We start from the raw sequence: 22,305 nt of genomic DNA on the forward strand, positions 1-22,305 counted from the left end.
GGAAACAGGGTCTGTGCAGATGTCATCAAGTTAAGATGAGGTTATTCTGCCGGACATGGTGACGCACGTCCGTAATCCCTGCAACTCAGGAGGCTGAGGCAGGAGATTGCAAGTTCAAATCCAGCCTCAGCAACTTAGCGAGGCCCTAAGCAACTTAGTGAGACCCTGTTTCAAAATTTAAAAAATTAAATAAAAAAAGCTGGGGACCTGGTTCAGTGTTTAAGCACCCCTGGGTTCAATCCCTGGTACCAAAGGGGGAAAAAAAAGATGTCACTCTGGATTAGGGCAGGTCCTGAGTCCAATGGCAGATGTCCTCACAAACTGGGGAGAGGGTACAGAAAGAATCCCACGTGACCACAGAGGTAAAACCGGAGCAGTGCGTCTACCGCTCCAAGGACGCTGGCAGCACCAGGAGCTGGTGGTGGCTGTCTCCTGGGGCCTCAGAGACAGCATGACCTGACAACACCTGGACTGTATATTTCTGACCTTGACCTCTGAAAGAAACCTGCTGCTTCCAGGCACTGGGTTTATGGCGGTTTGCTCCGACAGCCACGAGACAGTCACGTAAGCCACCTGTTCCCTCTGGGCCTTCCCTCAATACTGCAAAGGGGCCACAGCCTCGGTCACTGTTCTCGCCTGGTGTGACCTGCTTCCCCAACTCCTCTCTGAGCACCTTCACCTTACACACAGCTGTCCCCACAGAATGACCTACTGCCCCCTGGGCAACCTCCGAGTCCTGCGTTTTCTCCAGCTGGGCCAGCGCAGGCCCCACCGGACCTGGCCTGCCTCCCCTTCCATCTTCCTTGCCAGGTGGGTGCCCTACCCTCCACCCAGGGCCCTTGCTGCTCTGCCCCATAGGAACTGCTCTTCAGAAACCTGTCAGAACTCAAGACAGCCTCAGTCTGTCCCCTCATGACCCCGCCCAAGAGAGTCACCCTGGAAACGAAGTTTCAGGGCGACTTTCTTGGTCTCTTCCACAAAGAAAGTGTGTGTGATGGAATGGTCTCAGGCGGCACAGGGGCCACTTGGAACAATACATCCTAAAAAACCAAATGAAAGAAAAGAAATAAAACCCAGCAGAACAGTAAGAATGGTGTTTCTTTTGAAGATACACTTAAGAAAGTTCTCCCATGCACCTATAATCCCAGCAACTCAGGAGCCCGAAGCAGGAGGATCACAATTTTGAGGCCACCTCAACAACTCAGTGAGACCCTTAGCAACTGAATGAAACCCTCATTCAAAATAAAAAATAAAAAGGGCTGGGGACTTGGCTCAGTGGTAAAGCACCCTGGGTTCAGTCCTCAGTACCAGAAAAAAAGAAAGGCCAGTCCTAGCAGAAATCCCAGCGTGCTGCACAGCAGCCTGCAGGCTGACCAGGAGGCCTGGACAGGCAGAGCAGGAGAGGCGGTGAGCGGAGGGAGCGCTTCCTGTGCCCGGGAGGCAGCTGCGAGGGCTCGGCTGCTCGGGCTGCGACAGGGGACGCTGGATGCTCGGCCTCACTCTCCCTCAGGCACAGGGCTGCGTCTGACCGGCCAGCCACCGAATCCTGGGCCTACCAGAGACTCACCGACTGACTCTCAGAATAGCAGACGCCTCGGACCAGCAGGGTGACGAGCTGGGAGCGCAGGATGAGGCCGTGGAAGGTGAGCGGGCGGAAGCGCTCCTCCATGGTCCAGTCTTCGCTCGGGGACTGGTCAGGGTATAGGTTGGGGTAGGGAGTGTATCTGTTACACAAAAACCAGACGCTGCCTAGCACACCCTCAGCAAGGCCGCGCCTCCCGCCCGCCCGCCTGGAGCAGCCGCGGCAGCCGGGCTTGGCGGCCTCACCTCCGGTCCAGCATCTGCTGCAGCAGGTCCTCCTTCTCAGCAGGCTCCTCGGGGGCCACGTGCTCGTCGCACACGTTGCGCAGCTCGCTGGACGGGTAGGACTTCATGGACTGGCTCCGCCTGCGCTGCTCGCCGGCCCGGGTGAGGATGCTGGACTTCTGCGGACAGGGAGCGGGGACAGTGACAGGCGCCTACAGGGAGGCCACCACACAGCAGCACTCGCAGGGCCCAGGGACCTGGGAACACCGAGGGTCAAAACACACCCGTCGCAGGACCGCAGGGGCTTGCTGACTCCTGGCCTTGTGATTCTCGGGCTGAGTCCCGGCACCGGGCCGTGGACCCTGCGGCGGTGAAGCCCGTGGCCGTGAGGAGCCTGTTTGTCCTTCCTTCGTGGTACTGGGGGTGGTGCCGGGGCCCGGGCGTGATCAGCAAGTGCTCCACCACTGGGCTGCACCCCAGGCCTTGGCCCCGTGGCTTCTGCTGCCCAACATCCCTCCCCCTTGGATTCAGGAAGAACACCTCAGTTTTCCAGAGGGGACCCACTCCTCTCCCATGTCTTGTCTTGGAGGGACTAACAGATAAGCTACCCTCCCGAAGTCACCAAAGCCAAGAAGGGGACACACAGACCATGTGAGGTGGTGGGACTTGCCCTCTCCTTGGAGTTTGAGTTGGGAGGAACCCACGGAGACGTGGGTTCTCCTGGGACCTCGAAGGGCATCGTGAGGCTCTGCGCTGCCATTCCCAGAGCACGTGGCTCAGCCCTCCAGCCAGTCGTGACACTCAGGGATTCCTTTTCCTGCTCTACATAGTCAGAGTCCCTTTCCATGACTGGCAACCCTAGAGCCCATGCCAAAACTAAATAAAGAACGGTGGAACGTGATAATTGAAAAGATCTGGCTGGGTGCGGTGACACATGCCTATATTGCAGTGACTCGAGAGGCTAAGGCAGGAGGATCGCAAGTTCAAGGCTGATCTCAACAACTTAGCAAGACCCTAATAACTTAGTGAGACCCTGTCTCAAAATTAAAAAATAAAAAAGGCTGAGGATGTGGCTCAGTGGCATTGTGCCCCTGGGTTCAATCCCCAGCCCCCAAACCAAAACCAAAACCAAACAAAGAATGACCGCACACCTCATGGTGGGAGAAAGTGCACCTGTACTGCCAAACCTGCTCTGCTGCAAGCGGAGACCGTGTGGCTTCCCCCAAGTCCATCCCTGCTGGGGAGGCGGCAGCACCAGAGTGTGGACACCGAGGACCCTTCCTCTTGCCCTTTCCCCTTACCTTGAACTTGATGTTGTTACTGATGAGCTGGTTGCCCTTCATGAACTCCTTCTCGTTGCCCCGGTTCTCTGTGACCACTGGGAAGGCGTGGTGGACGGTGGTGCGCAGGATGCTGACCAGAGACTGGATGCGGGTGTGCGGGTACACGTAGGTCAGGTTGGGCTCCATGATGTCACTGGCTCTCAGCCTGGGGAGGCAGGAGCAGTCCAGCCTCAGGAGAGCCCGCGGCCCCTGCAGCATGCAGTGACGGGCCGCACGGCTCTCCATCGCTGCCCGGGCCACTGGAGGCCTCTCTTCTGAACCATCCCCAGGAGTTCCTCGACCCCAGTTCATTCCACCATTTCACACGCTGCTCCCATACCTGAATGAACTCTGACCCTGGGCTAGTGGGCCTTTGTTCAACCCTTGCCTCGACACCAATGTCCCTTAACACCAACCCTGCTGGCTGCCGGGGGCTGGCCATGCCCTGCTCTGCGCTCCACTGCACAGTCTACAAGTTGCTACTGAATCACTGTAATGCTGGAATTTAAAAAGACACCTTTAGTGGGCTGGGGTTGTGGCTCAGTGGTGGAGCACTTGCCTAGCATGTGTGAGGCACTGAGTTTGATTCTCAGCATCACATATAAATAAGTGAATAAGCTACAAGTCCACCAACAACTAAAAATATATACAAAAATAATTTTATAAAAAAATTTAAAAATTAAAAAGCTACCTTTCAGCCAGGTGCAATGATTTACACCTGTGATCCCAACTATTCCGGAGGCTGAGACAGGAGGATCACAAGTTCAAGGCCAGCCTGGGCAACTAAGCCAAATCTTGTCTCTAATTTGAAACAAGAGGCTGGGGATATAGCTCAGTGGTGAACATCCCTAGCCCCTCTGGATTCAATCCCCAGTACTGGGGGTGGGGGTCAAGCCACCCTTGATTGCCCCTTTAGCTCAGGGAGAGAAACCACAGCCCACAGCTCATATCCAGTCCTGCTACTCATTTACACGGCATCTGCAGTTGTTTTCCTGCTATAACAGAACAGCTGGGGGGCTGTGGTGAAGATGTATAAAGCTGAAAATATTTGCGACATGGCCCGTTACAGAAATGGCTTGCTGACCCCTGTATCAGCCCACGGCCTTACTTGTCCATTTCCACCTCTGTCTCCCATTCCAGAAGTGGCACGCCGCGTAGGCCCACGTGGATGTCATAAATGCCCTTATTGAAAAAGTCCCCTGTCCACTTGGCCACCTGAAACACACAGCAGAGACCTGAAAATGAGCCCTTCAGGGTGCATCTGGCCCTGAGCCTGAAAGGGGCTGAAGGGAAGTGCTCACCATCAGGGTGATCATAATGGGAAGTCCATACGTGATCTCGTTGGTGGACTCGATCAGGATGACCGTGAGACTGATGGTCATACGGACGACCCCACCCAAGAAAGCCGAAGCGCCGATCAGGGCAAAGGTCCCTGAATATATGTGGCCCAATCCAATGTAGCTGGTGAAGAAAGAAATGGAGAATGAGGCTTAGACTCCCGTCGGTGTCGGGAACGGAGGGGTGCCGGGAGACCCCATCCTGCACACTCCTGTACAGGGACCTTGCACACACACACACACACACACACACACACACACATGCACAGTCACACCATACCTTTTCAGGACATTGGCGACTAAACGTCCAAAGGCAGCTCCGCACAGCAGAGAAGGCACGAAAAGGCCACTTGGAACAGAAATGCCATAAGTCCAACATGCAAGTAGGAAGTACAGGACGAAGAACAGGCCCAGGGTGATGGGGCTGAAAGTCCCTGCAATGCAAAAACCAACCTGAGTCCCACAACCAGAGGCCTGCTGCGGCCCAGCGGACAGTCCCAGCGCCCCCAGGTCCCTCCGTCCCACCCCATTTGCCTTCCAGCACTGGAGGCAGAAGTCTTCAAAGTGTGACATTACGAAGGAAGCGCCCTGTCCCTCTCAGAATGCAGAGCGAGCCTGGCATCCCCGGGAGTGGGCAGCAGACACTCACCATCCTGGTGGAAGAGCTGGAGGATGGCAGACTCTTGGGGATTGAAGAAGAGCGTAGCCATGTCATTGTAGGTATCATTGGGACAAAAAAATGTCTTGATACTTGAATTCACATCTTCTGATGTGACCTAAGAAGCAGGAACCCAAGAGTAAACACGAGGGCACCTGCAGGGCCCTCCTGAGCCTTCAAGTGCAGTGGTGCCAGCGAGTTTGAGTCTGGTGAAAGCTCTGCCTGCAAAACCTGACTGACACCCCAGATCCAATGACTGCCATGCTGAATCCTCTGGATTCTCAAAGAACCACGATGGGGGCCTTTGTTCAACCGTGCTCCTCACCAGCACCATGGCTCACCATGGACTCGGCTCTGCTTCCTCTCTGGTGCTGATTTTGTAAGTGACAGTGCTAGAAGCCAGGCCCAAGAGCCTCCTGGACTGTGGGACGATGAGGCAGGTGAGGAGTGGCTGGGACAGGAAGGGCGGCAAGGGACCTGACCTAAAGCCCAACTCTGATTCTGAGTGGAAAAACCCTTTGCTCTGGATTTTCTCCGCAAGGAACCCAGCCTGACCTGAGGCTGAAGGCAGAAATCGTGCTCCTGGCTGCCTCTCCGCCTGATCCCAGCTGGAGAACAGAACCCAGATGGGAAACCAGGCCACTTCTCCACATCCCAGCTCTCTCGTCTTGCCTTCATTCGTGTGGGAAGAAGAGATTCTGGTGCCACCTGACTTACTAGAGGGGAGGGTCTGTGGAGCATGATGTCTCTGGTGTTCTAACTACCACTACAGGGGAAGTGCCTGGCACCTGTTGCTGTCCACCCAGACAGGGGGTCACTACAGGGTTAATAAAGGGTGTGTGTTCTCCTGCATTCAGTTCCATCCAGGATGCTACAAAGATGCCCCGTGTGGAAGTTCACGTAACTGGAAGTTCACATAACACAGGGATGGGCTGTACAATCCCACCAGGTGCCAACAGCTCCTCCTACTGGCAGAGCCTGGCATAGGGGAAGTGTGTGCGGAACATGCAGTGGACAAGCCAAGGTGACAGCTTAGTAACTGACACACGCAGTGCTTTGCAGGTTGAGTCTGGAGAACACCGGTCCTGAAGGCTCTCTGGAGAAAGTTCTGTGATCAACTGCACTGAGAGGCACCACAGCACTTCTTAGAAACCAACGGGTCTGCTAAGCAGGGCAGGCTCCAAATCAGACAGCGCTGCCTCTAACTGCTGCTCCAGGGAAGCTATTTCATCTTGTGAAAGTTCGCCTTCCTCATTTATTGCACAGGAATACTACCTACTCTCATGCTATGTATTACTAGCTGAGGGATCTTGGTCAAAACCTCACAGTTCTCCCATCTGCAAATGGGAATAATATTATTAGCATGGTGGTGGTAAGGATGTGATCAGGCTTGTAAAATGACGTGGAATATCTGGCACACAGTAATGTGCTAAACTTTCACAATACTTATTAGAATGCCACAGGCCCTGAGAAGCCCTGTATAACCTATTATGTCCCATCATCTTATATATAGGACACCTCCAAAAATCCATAGATGTTAATAAGATACCTATAAAATTACTCAATTTAAGATTTTATAGGTGTCCTATATATAGGATGATGAGACAACAGCTTAAAGAAACTTATTTAGTTCTGGTTAACCCATTTGACCACCAAATGCTTTCTTGTTTCTGAATCATATATCAATGTTATATAACCACACTTGAAAACCACTGTCTGGTAAGGAGGTAGCCCTGGGATTAATGAGTGACAGGGGCCAGCCAGCTTCACCGTAAGAGCCAGAGGGCAAGCACTGTGGACTGCCAGTCACATGTGGTCTCTGTGGCACCTTCTCTTTTTCCATCTCTTATCCTGGGGTTGCACAGACAAGCAGTTCCAAGGGCCAGATGTGGCTCATGGGCCTTAGTTTGCTGACCCTGCAACTAATACAGTCTAGGCCTTTCTGGACTGTTCCTGGGGACCCTCTCAGGCACCCCTGAGACAAGGGACCCCAAGGGGCTCTGATTCAAGTGGCTGCTTAGGAGCAACAAGAGGGCGCAGTGAGGAACAGGCTCACTGTGTCCAGCACAGAGGCCACACCCCACTGGAGTGGACTGAAGGCAGAGGGAAGAGCAAACTCCCACCCAAGTCCTCAGGGAAGGGCTCTGGAAAATGCCAACCACCCCTGAAGAGGGGAAAGAAACACCAGCAGGGTGCACGCCAGTGTGTGAACTCGAGCCAGCAGCACCAGGCGTTGGAAGAGCGAGGATCGTGGCTCACTCTGACGCAGGCGTCCCTCATCCCTATGCCAGAAGGACCCATTCCACAAAGGCGTCCCTCATCCCTATGCCAGAAGGACCCATTCCACGAAGGCGAGGCAGTGGGCGAGGAGGCCCTGGACCTGGGGTCCCTGAGAGGAAGTGGCGTGCGCTGGGGCTCGGGAGGCTGCCCGGCCCGTTTCTTACGCTTGTTTCCTAGACAGGAGCTCCCTCTGGGGTGGCCACGGTCGCTGGCGAAGGCGAGGGCAGAGGCATCTGGCCCACGTCCTCTCTCAGGTAAAAAGACTTTCCCATGTCTCCTAGCAAACTGCTGCAGGTGTGGAGTGACAAGCCTGTACACACGTGAGCGCTAAACAGGCATATATCTGGATCCTTCTTTGTAGACATAGGACAAAGGCAGCAGGAGCACAGGTTACCTGGAGCTGGAAGGAGCCATTACCCACTTGACTCGAAGAGGACATCTGTCGGCACTCTCCTAACACCATCGAGGCCACGGACACCACCACGGTGGTCACCAGGGACACCAAGAGGCTCTCCAAGACCCTAGGAGGCAGAGCACGGCTGCCACAATACAATAAAGAACCTGGCCTGCAGAGCCCAGCACACGCTGCCCACCGCCCCCGTCCCCAGAGGAAATGCACAGCAGCCCCCAGTCCGTCAACAAGTGCACGCCGGCACACACATGTGTACAAACACGCTACAGATATGCCAGCAATTTGAACATTAAAAAATGGGTGTTCAATGCAGTGGGCTGTTGGCCACATCCCGTCTCTTTGAGGAACTCAACAGTTTCCCACGCTGAGTCCTGGGGCAAGAGCATCTTACGACAACCAGCCCCCTAGCAGGGCCACACTGAGCCTCCTGAGTCCTGTCCTGTGTGCTAGTGATGCGTCAGGAGAGGGTGGGCATCGGTCAGTGCCCTGGATGTCCACTAAGCCGACTCAGCCCTCTGGCCCGTCTGATGAGAGGGCAGATTTATGACCTTGTTTACATTCTCAGTCTTAAATGAGAAACCAAAGCTGGTGTGGGAAGCAGGGTGTGGGCATGTGACGTCTCCCACAGGACGGGTGGCCCGGCCCACAGGAGCTCAGGGAGCCACGACGGGGGGAGGCAACTGCAGATACCTGACAAGCTTAGGTTTCGGGTGCACGTTGCGCATACGGTACTTTGCAAGCCTCTTGTTCAGGCAGTTGAATGTGGCTCCCAGGAGGCCCCCAATGACCCCCATCACGACGAAGAAACCCAAATCCATAGCTGTCCAGAGATGACATTTTTTATCAGAGTCAGAGCACTGAGAGAAGGGGAGAGGGAGGGAGAGAGAAAAACCAGAGCAGCCATGAGAACAGGAAGGGAGAGAAGAGGAGAAGACAGAAACAGAGCCGGGGCTGCCTTCCCTTCTGAAAGAGCAGAGCCGAGCCGGAATCCTGCCCTCTGCAAGCACAGGCATGCGCGGAGACTCGAGGGCCGAGGCGGCCTCGCTAGAAGGCCTACTTCTCTCTGGTCCTTTGCTTAAGAGCAAGTTTCATGGGTCAAGTAGGAAATCCTGGGAGTAAGGACAAGACATACCTTAAACTCGCCAAAGTTCAGCAATCCAGGGAGCTGGAAGGAACCCCAACTTCCAAACTGAATCCCAGAACGGAAGAAGTTGAGGGTGAAGGTGGCGGACATGGAACAAAAGAGCTAGGGGATGGGGACAAAAACCAAGAACACTCAATGGCACCAGGTCCTACTTTCTCCGGGACAGTTCCTCCCAAAACCTAAGGCCTACCAGAGACCTGCAAAACCTGGGCTGGAATTCAGGGATCTGGAAACCACTGACCAACTCCAGGGGGAATAATTAAAATTATCACTAACTAAGAGCCTGTCACTCAACCAGTCTATCATGGGAGCCCATTTGTTTAGAGCCTCCTAGGAGTGGATTCTGAGCCAACAGGGAAGGTGGGCATGGGGGACAAACATGCCACCTGGAGCAGGAGATGGGCTCAAGGGCCGCCCCCAGACCGCCCACCTTCAGTGTCAGCCTCTCCACCTGCCGGGTCAGAGGTTCGTGACCAGAAGGCAGCAGCATGTGATGTGGGGCTCACTGGTGGGGAAAGTATATTCTGGCTGCTGCAGCAGAGGAAGCTTAGAGCGAGTGACACTCTGGTCCCATCCAAATGACTATATTATGGGGTGCAGTGTGATCTGGGGTGTGCTCAGGCCTGAGTGGCTTCAGTGACAGCCTGCTCACCACTTTCCACGTGAGTCCCTGGTTCCAGAAGGACGAACCCTCCTCCAGACTGAACAAGGTGCCCCCTATGGGGGCCCCGAAAGCTGCAGCAACTCCAGCAGCCGCCCCGGCTGACACAAAGTCTCGCTTGTCTCTGAGGAGAGGAGAGAGAGAGAGACGCTTTATCCAAGAAGGAGCCCGCAGGCCCAGAGGCCGCTTCCCTTCCGCATCTGAGAACACTTCCCCATTTCCCTCATTCCGCCTTCCTCAGCCGTGACCGGTCAGGACCAGGGAAGGCGGTCTGCCAGTCAGATGAGCGCTGCCTGCGTCAGAGCTCCCTCTGTGCGGGGCCTCCACCTGGGAACAGGAACCCGTAGACTCGGGAGTCACCGCCCCAGCTCAGAGGGCAGAAGTTTCCAGCAGCTGGCGCTGAGCGACGTTCCCACCAGAGCTTTCCGGAAAACCACACACTGGAGAGCACGATGAGTGCCTCACGGCCATGTCAGTGGAGCAGGCGCCCAGTGACGGGCAGTAACAGAGATGAGGAGGCTGTGCAGAGCGGGTTGCTGGGTCCCAGGCCTCTGAGGTGTTAGGCCGGCAACACGAGTCCACAGGGGAGAGGCTCTCGCGAGAAGGACAGCCTCCAACCCAGACAGACAGGCTCTTCCTGTGTTGCCAGGCTGGCCTTGAAATCCTGGGCTCAAGCGATCCTCCTGCCTCAGCCTCCTGCGAAGCGGGGACTACAGGCACGTGCCATCATGCCTGGGCAGATGAGGCGTCTGGGAAGACATAACTTCTTGAAAACAGGCGCGCCTGTGCCCTTCCTTGGTTGGGTTTTCAATCTTGGACATCTTCACTGCCTGAGAGGCCTCCAGGCCTGGTGGCATGGCAAGTCAAACCCACGACGCCAACTCAGTCCTTCTGTTTCTTATTTTCAGAAAAAAATGCAAAGCACCCTAGTCTTCCCAATAGTTGGGTTTCACGTGCAGCTGCCTGGCACAGGCCATGGAGCCAGGCCAGAGCAAGGACTGGGTCTGACAGGCAGGCCATCAACATGAGCTCCCACGTGCCAAGCACACGTTCACCCCTTGGCCCTCAACAATTTGGTTTTTCATGAAAACGAATTCCTGGGGCTGGAGGTGTAGCTGGCCTAGCATGCAGAATGCCCAGGGCTGACCCAGCACAGCAAACAACAAAACAAACAAATGAATTCCTGACACCTCCGTACCTGTCACTTCGGAAATAGGGGAAGTTAAACTGGATCTTCCGCAAGGAGATGCTCTGAAACTAAAACAAGAGAGGACGAAGTCAGAGAGGGACCCACGCGCGCCGACGCTGCAGGAATCCAGGCGGCCCCTGGCCAGAGCACACTTGGGCAGCGTGTTACAAAAAGAAGCTTCCAGAACAGCAACCTGGAAAGAAGGAAGTCACCTCCCTTGGGAGGAGCTTCGTTTTCCTGCCTCAAAGTTCCTAGGCCCTTCAGAAAGCATGTTGTGCAGAGTCAACAAGTCAGAAAGAGAAGGGGTTCCGCTGAGCAACAGGACTGGGAGGAAGGCAGCCCTGCTCGGAGGCAGCAGGGGAAGCCGCTCCTCCATCGCTCCACCATCCTCACCCGGGCCCCGCCTCGCCTCCTTCCATGTCTCAGCGCATTCCTGGGGGGCCTGGTACTGGAGGAAGTGGAGAGAAAGATGAAAAGGTGAGTGAGCCTGAGGGAAGAGTCTTCCCACGTTGCCTCAAAAACTCACCATCCCAGCACCGCCCTGCTCACAGAGCAGGGGAGGTGAGACCTACGGGCACAACTCGCAGGAGTTGAGACTTGTCACACCGCAGCCCAGGATGTGGAAAGGGCCCTCAAGAATGGGCAGTCTGGAGTCCTGAGCTGGTCCCTCAACCTTACTAGCCTGGGTTTCCTCTGAGAGCGGGAAGAACAAGTAAACACGTGGTGGCTGGACGCAGCCAGCGGCTGGTGCGCGGGGATCCAGCACATGCCGGCTTCCGGCGGCCAGCCCTGCCTGCACTAAGTAGACTCTGCAGAGCCGCGTCTGAGGCCACCTCAACTGACACTCCCAGCCCCTCACAAGGCCTGTGGGGGCAGAGACTGAGCTGCCATGCCGCCCGACGTGGAGGCGCCTGGCAGTGGCTATGGAGGGGCCGGGTGACTTGCATCTGTCTCACATATCTTTTCCCTCCACGTCCTGTTTCTGCTCCTAGGAGTCAGCAGAGCATCATCGAAACTTTCCAGTCTGTTATATGCTCTGCTGGGGACAGGTCATACTGTTTTCCTAACCCCAACTGGCATCAGATTCCACGTCACATTAGGGTGATTCCAATGGCTTTTCCCAAATCCAACCAGAGGCTTGGCCCTGAGCCCAGCCAGGAGGCCCACCAACCCTTACCTGAGGGAGGCCAGCTCCCACCACGGCCCCGCTGTGGATCATAGGGCCTTCCTTCCCCACAAAGAGCCCTGGGAACAGAGACAAAGATGATCACCAGTCAGCACAGGAGACCTTTGCTACATAAACCTTTCCCTCCACGACTGAAAAACAGAAATGAGCATTTACCATGGTGATCACACACAGGGCCTTGCACACAGTAGGCCAGCATCTACCAGAGCTACTCCCCTGGCCCAAGCATGGCTTTCTAAGAGAAAGAGCCAAACTCCCATCAGACCAGCTCCATTTAAAGTCTTACTATTTACATTCTAAATCTGGGTTCAGCAAACCACAGCTTGTGGGCGCAGACCTGCTCCCTGCCTCTTGGTACAATTCAAGAGCCGAGAATGGCTTTTATATTCTTAAATGGGGACATTCTCATCAGTTACGCAAGTACTTACACTATATCCTCAATTTTGTCTCATAGCTCACAAAGCCGATCTGTATGTTTACACAAAAAGCTTGCTAATTCGTACAAAAGCAACTCCATATACAACTAGATGGTTGTCCTAGTTCAAAACAGAATGGTGTGTCTACAGATAGCTCTGAATGGTCACATACTAACAGTGTCCACACTTAACCATCCACAGAAAGCAGAGACATCTGATGAAGGGCAGGCCCTTCAGTCCAAATCAAAGGAATTCACAGACAGCGTGTGTAGTCATCTTTGCCAATTACTGCTTAAGGGGAAGTAGAAAGACCTTCCTCACCTCCAGCCACGCTGAAAAGCACTCCGAAGACTTTACAGAGCAGGGTCCGGAGCCGGACGATTCCTGGCACCTTCACGCCATTCAGGTAACATTTGATCTCAGGTATCCCAGAACCTGCTGCCACAGGCTGGTGGGGGACAAGAGGAACACCCGTAAATTCAAAATCCGTTGCTTCTTCGGTTTAGCAGCAGCATCAGGGTGACCGGATGGCTTGCTCAACTATAGGTGCTGGGCCTCACCAGACTCCTGACTCAGGAGGACCCAGGGAAAACAGGAGCATCTGCCTTTTTTTTGGAGGGATACCAGGGATTAAACCCAGGGGCTCTTAACCACTGAGCCACATTCCCACCCCCCATTTCTTTTTTTCTTTTTATTTTGAAACAGGGTCTTGCTAAGTTGCTCAGAGCCTTGCTAAGTTGCTGACGTCGGCTTTGAACTTGAGATCCTTTGGCCTTGGCCTTCCCAGTCGCTGAGGTCACAGGCGCCCAGATGAACATTTGCATTCCTGACAAGCTCCTTATAGTCCCATGACTCTATATCGCTTGGGAGTCTTTCAACAAATTGGAGCCCCTCTTCCAGAGATTCTGATCTATGAATATTTTTAAAAGTTCTCCCAGTGAAGCTAACATGCTGCCAAGGTTGGAGCTGTCATTCTAATCTAGATTCTTCCTCTTTAATCTCACCAGAGACTTAAACCCTAACTTCCAAAAACACCTCTAAGTGATCAAGAGGGCCCTTCCGCAGGAACCAATAAGCTACCCAGAGTGGTTTCCTGACATTCTGGAAACAGAGACGGAGAACGCAAGGGCAGGACTCAAAACCCTGTGAGCACACAGGCCATTCCCAACCCACCTCACCTCAATTAGGACAAGAAGGCTCGCCAAGAAGACAAAGGTCAGGTTAAAACCCAAGAGCTCCAGGAGGGACAGGGCGAGGCACCCCTTCTGGCTGCACTCCTCCACCGCTGCAGGCACCGGGTCAAGGAGCACGCTCTCCGTCATGCCAGTCGCCCAGCACGCACCTTCCTGTCCTCCAGGTGACATTCAGCAGCACTGCTTGGGTCATTACGTTAAACTTCTGCTGAGACGACACCACTCTTCCAAGCTCGCGCCTGACACCTCCTTCCCGCTATCCCACAGGAGCAATAAATACCCTGGACACGTCCAGGGGCGTGTCTAAGCAGGGGAACCGGCGCCTTCCTAGTTTTTCAAGGGTTTAGTAGCCTTTCAGGTCTCCTCCTCTGAGAACTGCCTGTTACATTCTTTGCCCATTTTTCCATTGGGCTCTTGGGTTTTTTTTAATTAAGCTGTAGGTGTGCATTCTTTCTATATTTTGGAGATATTTGCCTCTTCAGTGCATAGAAAATGTCTTTCAGGCTGTGGGCTTTATTACTTTACATTGTTTCATTATTATTTTTGGGTTTGTCTGTCTTTGTAAAGGAAATTTTTACTTTAATAGGGTCAAGTTTACTGGTCTTTTCTCTAACAGCCTGTGCCTTCTACAGTTTTAAGAAATTATTCCCTTCTTGACATCATCTTAAAGTTTTGTTTTGCTTATTTACATCTTTAATCCATCTGGAATTTAGCACTATTTATGGCATGAGTGGGAATCTAATTTTATACTTTTTCACAGGGAGAGCTAATAGCCCAGTATCTTTTATTAAATAATCCATTCCTCTCTTGCTGATTGCTAAATTCACCATCATTCATTGGATTTCTTGATGTACAGGCCAGGCCAGTTTCTGCTTCTCTATTTTTCCCATTGGTTCAACTGGGTATTACTGCAATAATATGACACTGTTTCGATTACTACATCTTAAATTTTCTAAGTCTTGACATCTAGTAGGGCAAGCCCACCAATCTGCTGTTCAAAACCATCAATTATTTTTGGCCCTTTACTCTTCTATACAACTTTCAGAAAGAGAATTTTTGAGTTCCATGATAAATTCTGTTGGACTTTTGATGGGAACACTGAGCAGAGGAGTCATATTCATGACGTTTGTGTTTAACCAACCACAAACGAGAGTGTATCTACTGAAGTCTTGCCCTTTGTGTCCCTCAATGATAATTACAACCTTAGAGCTGAATGGCTAGTAAGGAGCCCTTCGAATATGAGGTTTATAGCCTGTTTCTCGGGAGGAAGCTGGGGGCCCACGGAAGTCTGGAAGCATCAGGAAGCATGTAAAGGATACACGACTGAACCACTCCAAACTTGAGCTGGGTGAAGAGTCGGACAAAAAAGTCCACAAGGAGACCCACCTGAAGAGAGCAGAGACCCCGTCAGACTCTTCCTGGGGAGTGCCTTCCCTCACCGCACGGGTGGTGGCTGGTCAAGTTACACACCAGCACGGTGCGAATGAACCTGGTTAGTCATGCTGGCTCTGAGGACATCTCTGCCCTGGCCTGGCCCCGCTGCCCCAACAGAGACTAGAGAAGGGGTCCAGCTAAGTGGAGAGAAGCAAAGTGACACAAAGCAGGGAAAGGGTGCAGAAAAAGATGGGAGACCCGGGAAGACCACCCCGAGGCTGACGAGTGACAACACTGAGTTGTACAGGGTCCACTCAGCTCTTTCCACAAGGAAAGAGGAAAGGCCAAAACGTCTCCAGTGGTGCCTGGCTGGATAAGCAGGCGGCTGAGGATGCTTCTTTAAAGGACGACAATTACTTGGGCACATGGAGTTTCTGCAAGTTTGTTACCTGCATTTTCTTTCCTAAGCCATTCTTTTGACTCAGAACTATCCTACAGCCCATGGTCACCCGAGCAGAGGAGACAACCTCGGCTCCACTCTTCCACTCGCATGAGTGCTTCAAGGAGAATCAGAAAGCCTTGATCATGTGGAGACAGGATCAAAGGCTCCGCGCTCTAACTCTGGCCTTCCCTCAAGTCAATGCCTGGAAGTTTATGAATACTGGAGTAGGAAGCGGGGACAGATCAAAGGAGGAGGGCCGTAGCTACAGCTGCTGGCTACTACTTTATAAGGGAGGTCTGCCTTCCCAGCATCCAAGAGTGTGAGGAAAAGTTGCTAGGAGTGACAACTGGCAGTTCAAAGGAGCAGGTACACAAGGAGCCGAAAGACAAGTAACTAAGTGGCTAATGACTAAGCTTAATACAGGGAAATCTGCACCCAGAAACGTATATAGCAAAATAGATACTCAGACCTAAGTAATACAAATCAACCCAAGTCTCCCCATGACGGTGTCCTGCAGGATGCAGCAGAGGCCCCTGAACACCTTTAGTCATACCTAGCTGTTCCCTGTGAATTTACTACGGTAAAAATCTGATGAGAGTCATGAAAACAGAAGCTGTGGTAGTCCTTGGAGCTGAGCTACATTCACACAGGCTTACGATTCCCGGGTCTATCGTGGAGTTGGCACGAGACTTGTGGCCAATTCTAGAGAACGGAGATAAAGGGGCTGCTGCTCAGGCACAGGCGCACCCCTTGCTAACACTGCGCTAATGAAAAATCCAGATTTGACGTGAGTCTTCTTGGCTGGCTGCAGACTTTCCCAGCTTCTCCTTTCCAGGTTTACCAACATGAAGTCAGCAGTTCCGGTCCCAGACCTTTGGCTGGTCTATAGTCTTTGGCAGGCTCCCCACTGTCGTCTGCCTGTGAACACGTAGAGCCAGGAACCCTGTTCATTCAGGCATACCCCTCCACCCACAACCGCCAGCTCTACCCTCCAGGCAAAATCAGCCACGTGCAGGGAGAAGCCTGGGCGCATGACCTCAGTGCCCACAGTGCCCTCCACCTGCCAGTTTGCTGACTACCAAACGCAGCTATGCTGTCCAGCCTATCAAGTAATTAGGGGCTCTGACCTGTAATCATCTCATAAAAGGGAAGTTTTGGCCAAACCTTTGAGCACTTAAAGTGCCCTGAGATGGAAGTTTCACTTTCGATTCACAATGCAATAGCAAGAGAAGCAGGAAAACCTGGGCAGCATTATTATTTTGAAAAAGAAAAAAAGCAGCCTTGGTTATAATGACAACTGTTACAATGTTATAAAGGCTCTAGTGACAAACGACAGAAGTCATTAGCCAGGCCAGGCCTTTCCCTCTGACCCTCCCACCCTGGCCTGCCACCTCCCCACGCCCCGCTGCTCACCAGCCCAGTGCAGACTCCAATGGCGAACACCATCATCCACTTCACGGCCTCGTACCTTCGACCTTTCTGTTCACACAGGAAGAGAACGAGCCTCTTGTTACAGGTGATGCTGTCAGTGGGAAGGGACACACCTGACCAGCCAGTTCTAGACTCAATCCATGGGGACAGCAGCCATGTGAGGGGGATGTCTGGCATCTCAGCTGCTTCAAATGCAAGAATGACGACCCGTACCGGGCTGGTCAGGTGTCCTGGCTGTGGGCACTCTAGTTGGCACAAGGAAGGTCTAGAGAAGCAAATGCCAACATCTCATGAAAAAGTTAAAAGACCAAGGAAGGGGTAAGGACATTTACTGGAGGACTTGGAGAAGATAAACTGTCTGAAGGTCTACTTAGTTCCAAGAGACCAAGAACTGTGGGACTCACCTTATTATCCATCGTCTCCAAAACCTCCAGGTAAGGGTCATTGATACAGCGATCATAGTCCAAACTCTGGAAGAAGGACACATGAACAAGAAAGTCACATCTAGATAGGAAGAATTACCAAAACCTAAAGAGGGACAAAACTTCAGGTTCCTGCTAAGTGACTGGAGGGTGGGCAGGAGCAGGGGCCTGTCTTGATGGCAGTGCAAGACCTCAGACCTGTCCAGCCTGCGCCTCAGCCTGCGCTGTCAGGAGGTCTGCAGGCCTGGGGGGCTCGGCAGCACTGCTCCGGGTTAACGCTGCGTGCTCTGGGAGGAATCTGCGTCACATGTTTCTAAGCTTTCTGTTTCTATGAAATAAGGACCTCAGCTCTCACCGGCCTGGCCCAGTGGACTTTATGTGATGTGAACAAAAGCCTCAATTAACCAGAATCAAGTTACTCCAGAAAGTCAACCCATTTTAATCATCTTTTATAAGTAGCTTCTATAAAAATGAGGTTGGTCACAAGACAGACTGACAAGGAGACTATTTTTAGAAGGAAATTCCAGTTTATGTTCAGAAGAGGCGCAGATTCAGGCCAGCTTCTACAGCTCAGGCTGTGTTCCTGAAGTCATATGTCACAGACACGATTTGCAGGTGTGCCACGGACATGCCAAGAAACAATTCAGAGGAGATGATTTTGTTTTGATGTCTTATAAAAGTGGCAGCAGTTTGTCAACAAAGAAAAATAGTCTGCCATATGCTCTCTCCTTCCCAGAACCTGTTCCTGCAGCCACGTCAGCAAATGAACAAGCTGGACGTTGGCCTAGTGGCGACAGTCCCAGGCAATACTTTTGAGTCAGCCAAACACAGGTGCAATGTGTGACAATTTATTCCGTCTACATGACTACCTGGAGCAAGTCCCAATTCCTTTTTTGTAAGAGCCTTGGAGTAGCAACAGGTGACTGGTTAAACCAATTATCGTACATCCAAATGTAAGAAGACTATGTAGCAATAAAATACAGTAATTCCACAAGACAGATACGAGAAATACCCCAAAATTACCAAGTAAATAAATAAAAAATAAAAATAAAGCAAGAGGTGAAGAAAATATATAATATAATCCCATTTTGATTAGAAAATTAGGATTTATTCTTCAGCACATATAATGGGAAACATCTTGGAAAACATCTGTGACATTTTAAATATTCACATTCAGGTATCATTTGAAATTCTCACATCTCAAAAGGTGTGCTGTTATATTAAAAATTGTTTTTTCTCACTACAAAACAAGAAAACAGTAAAGAAATTCTGCCAGGAAATTGGACTCATCCATGAGTGATCAAACACACACACACACACACACACACACACACACACACATGTGCACACATTATACACACAAACTTTTTACAAATCAACCAAGTGACATTGCATTCTAGGAACAAATGGAAAAATTTAAATGTTGAAAAAGCAACATTTTCTGTGATACTGTGAGGTACACATGTGGTCTCTGTCCTTGCAGAGTGTCTTTTGTACTCTAATGAAATTGGGGCTGCAGCTCTCGATGGCGTCAGGAGGAGGCTGGGCACCGGGAAGAGCGAGCTATGGTTAGGAGGTTGGACCTGCATCTCCCACCCGCCTCCGGGAGGTGAGGAACTGAAGGTTAAGCTGATCACCAGTAGCCATCTCCGTGATGCGGCCTCCACAGCAAAGCCCAGCACTGGGCCGGGAGAGCTTCCCGCCTGCTGCAGCTCACCCAGAGCATGGGAGCCCGGAGCCCTCCCCCCGCCTTGCCCTACACATCTTCTCCATCTAGCTGCTCATCTGTACCCTTTATTATAACCTTCACCAATAAACTGGTAACCAGTAAGTAAAAAGCGTTTCCCTGAGTTTTGTGAGCAGTTCTGGCAAATCCATCAAACTCCAAGAGGTAGCGGCAGGAACTCATCACTTACACCAACGTCCGGGGAGGCGCCATCTTCTGGGCAACCCCAGCCTGTGGTCTGAGGCCACGTCCAGGTAGACGGTGCCAGAACAGGACTAGAGGACACCCTGGAGCTGGTGTCTGCTGGAGAATCGCTCACTTGGTGATGTGGGGAAACAAGCCACATACACATGGTATCAGAAATGTGCGCTGCAGTCTAGTACAGCGGTGCACGCCATACCCCAGCCACTCAGGCCCCTGGCCAGCGTAGCAAGGCCCCGCCTCAAAGTAAAATAAAAAGGGCTGGGGGTGTGGCTCTGTGATAAAGCGCTTGCCGAGCATGCCTGAGTGCTAGGTTCAATCTCCAGCACGATAAATAAACAAACAATTAAATGTATGTGTTGAGGTGGGTCTAAGTTAAGGGAAAGATACTATTTTTTTAATCTCTTACCTTTATGCCAAATCTAGAATTTATTGGTCAATTAATCATTTGCTTAATAGTTTTATCTACCGTGGGGGCCACTTTGGACTCTGACCCACAGGAGAGCACCTGGGAAGTGCAGGCAGCAGGGCAGAGAAGCGCGTCCTCTGAACTCTCCCTTAGCTGCCTAAAGGCTGGACCCTCTGGGTGACTGTCGAATGCTATCTACTTCTTCCCCTGATATCTCACCAGTGGGAGGGATGGCTGACGTCTATGCACCCAGCAGGAAGGAAGACCAGAGTTGATACCCTCGCAGAGCCCAGACAAACTCTGTCCCAGGCAACTGTCTGATCTTTGGGCTCATGCAGCCCCCTAAAAACCACTGACTGTTTCTCTGAAATTGTCTATACCCACTTCCTTCTCCCAGACTCACAGGGTTACTGCACACCCACTCCCCTGAGATGCCTGTGCACTTGATAAATCTGCACAGCTCCTCTCCTGCTCATTCTCTACCACCAGGATGTTTCTCAGACTCAGGACATCACCTCTTAAGCAGGAAAAGAGAAGGGACTTTCATTCCCATAAACATTTACAAGGGTTTTAGTTGTCCAGAACAGGCACGTCTTTAGAGACAGAAAGTGGATCAGTGGTTGGAGAGTCGGGAGCAAAGAGAATGGCCCCACCAATAAATGGATACAGGGTTTCTCTCTGGAATGATGAAAACGCTCTAAATGACGGTGGGGACAGCTGACAACTCTGGAAACACTGAAAAATCCACTGAGTTATACATTTTAAATGGATGGACTGTGAAGTAGTGCATTATAGCTCAATGGTACTGCCTAAAAGGGCATTTAGAAGCAACTGCAACCCAGAACACCAGAATCTTATCTTTTTTAAAAATAAACTAGTTGTGTGTGACATTGTAAATATGTACCAGGGGAATATACGATCTAGTAAAACTGGATCATTCCTTCTTTGCTATGATTAACATCCCTTTATTTCTGCTACATGTGTTGTTCATTGGTTTAAGGAACTAACATCTTTTTTAAATAAAAATTTTAAAGGTGTCCTGTGGGCTACCACTCATGGTTATGCACAAAACAGTATCAGTCACAGGGACAAGTAGAGGTTGGCACGCAGCCCAAATCGAACCAGGAAGGGCAACTTTCATCTCATACAAAAGCACCTTCAGGGCCTGAGCAAGGGCTGTGGCCAGCTCTGAGAGGGGGAGGCATTTATGTCCAAATCTTCTCTGAAAAGAACCTTTTTCTAACTCAAAAGAGCAATACAGACTCAAAAACCTGCATGAAGACAGAAAACAGGACTACTTATGATAGGAAATTGTTATAAACCACCCAGGATGAGAATGGTTGTCAAAATGGGATTCTTAACATCTTCTAAGACACCCAATTTACAATAAAAAGAAAGTCAAGTATGCACAACAAGCTCCTCCTGAAGCAGGAGGGAGAAGAGCACCCTCTAGAAAGACCTCGAACACAGGTTTCTAGTTGACCCTGAAGTAAAAGCCCAGCACTTTCCTGATTAAGTGCCTGAATGAATTTGCCCTTACACAAAGCAAATGCTCTTGAGAAGCTCGTCTGCAGAGATGGCGACCTGGGGACTACTGGGATTCACATGAGAGGACACCTACCCACAGCACTCATATGCTTGCACGTCGCTCAGAGCGAGCCCATCACTAACACAAGTGCAGTCTAGTGGATGGAGCCACGGAGCCTCAGAAAAGGCAGGGTCAATGGGGGAGGCTGGCCCAGCTCCCAGACGTGGGAGGGAGGTTGCAAGCTGTCTCGGTGGTGGCAGGACAGGCAGGATGCTTGAGGGAGCATGGTGAGAGGGCAAGGTGACAGCATGACATGGAATGTCTTCTGCTAATTTCTCAACCTCAGCTATGTACAAGGAACCAAATACTTAAGAAATGTGAGAAAACACACCGGTGGATACAGTGCTTTTGGATTCATTAAAAGCCACCCCATCAGAGTTGAATATTGAACTGTATCACGATGGTGCAATAGCCAAAATCTAGAGGGTAGAAAATTCCAGAGTCCTAATTATGTTGTAAAACAAATTACAAGAGGGAAAAAGTAAAGGAAGAAAGTGTGAATTAAGAGAGACTTAAGAGGGTTGGGGGGCTGGGATAGTAGCTCAGTGGTGGAGTGCTTGCCTCACATGTATGAGGCAGTGGGTTTGATCCTCAGCACCACATAAAAAGTAAATAAATAAAATAAAGGTATTGTGTTCATCTAAAATTAAAATTAAAAAAGAAAGGAATTAAAAGGGTTGGGGAGTCAGGGATATAGCTCAGTGGTAGAGTATGCACAAGGCCCCAGGTTTGATCACACACACACACACACACACACACAGAAGACGTAAAAGTTTTCCAACAAATGCAACATTGGGACCTTATTTGAAACCTGTTTCAAACTGATTTAAAATACATATGGCTTTTATATGAAAACTGGGAAATTCACACACTGGATATTTGATACCAAGAAATAATTAATCTTTTAGATGGAATAATGATATTATGCTTTTTAAAAAAGTACTTAGCCTCTGGAGATACACAAATTATTTACGGGTGATATAATATGATATTTAGAATTTCCTTCAAAATAATACGGGAAGGGAGAAGTGGACGAGAACAGAGATCAAACAAGGCTGAGAATGAGCTGACAGATGTTGAAGCTGTGTGTGAGGATGGGGTCTTCGAT

At 51.2% G+C, this 22,305-nt stretch overlaps 1 protein-coding gene across 5 annotated transcripts in view; it reads right to left on the bottom strand.

Moving 5' to 3' along the window:
- Nucleotides 1–22,305, bottom strand: part of Clcn6 (chloride voltage-gated channel 6) — a 30,020-nt gene that overhangs the window by 5,352 nt on the left and 2,363 nt on the right. For 3 of the 5 annotated variants that reach the window (XR_007109769.1, XM_047560595.1, XM_047560592.1), the window contains exons 3-20: nucleotides 17,256–17,321; nucleotides 16,834–16,899; nucleotides 14,924–14,990; nucleotides 13,590–13,696; nucleotides 12,733–12,859; nucleotides 11,987–12,054; nucleotides 10,819–10,877; nucleotides 9,612–9,744; nucleotides 8,948–9,061; nucleotides 8,506–8,672; nucleotides 7,798–7,924; nucleotides 5,115–5,241; nucleotides 4,746–4,899; nucleotides 4,430–4,589; nucleotides 4,237–4,343; nucleotides 3,108–3,294; nucleotides 1,828–1,985; nucleotides 1,568–1,724 (exon numbers count right to left, since the gene is read on the bottom strand). Coding sequence is in view for 4 of the 5 variants with exons in the window: in XM_047560595.1 (XP_047416551.1) it covers nucleotides 1,568–1,724; nucleotides 1,828–1,985; nucleotides 3,108–3,294; nucleotides 4,237–4,343; nucleotides 4,430–4,589; nucleotides 4,746–4,899; nucleotides 5,115–5,241; nucleotides 7,798–7,924; nucleotides 8,506–8,672; nucleotides 8,948–9,061; nucleotides 9,612–9,744; nucleotides 10,819–10,877; nucleotides 11,987–12,054; nucleotides 12,733–12,859; nucleotides 13,590–13,696; nucleotides 14,924–14,990; nucleotides 16,834–16,899; nucleotides 17,256–17,321 (2,151 nt within the window). In the remaining variant the exon portion in view is untranslated. Of the gene's footprint in view, nucleotides 1–1,567; nucleotides 1,725–1,827; nucleotides 1,986–3,107; nucleotides 3,295–4,236; nucleotides 4,344–4,429; nucleotides 4,590–4,745; nucleotides 4,900–5,114; nucleotides 5,242–7,797; nucleotides 7,925–8,505; nucleotides 8,673–8,947; nucleotides 9,062–9,611; nucleotides 9,745–10,818; nucleotides 10,878–11,986; nucleotides 12,055–12,732; nucleotides 12,860–13,589; nucleotides 13,697–14,923; nucleotides 14,991–16,833; nucleotides 16,943–17,255; nucleotides 17,322–22,305 lie in introns of all 5 variants that reach the window. The other 2 variants (XM_047560597.1, XM_047560599.1) reach the window with 2 other exon arrangements.

This window comes from Sciurus carolinensis, chromosome 1 (assembly GCF_902686445.1).
Source record: "Sciurus carolinensis chromosome 1, mSciCar1.2, whole genome shotgun sequence".
In the NCBI taxonomy this organism is placed as follows: domain Eukaryota; kingdom Metazoa; phylum Chordata; class Mammalia; order Rodentia; family Sciuridae; genus Sciurus; species Sciurus carolinensis.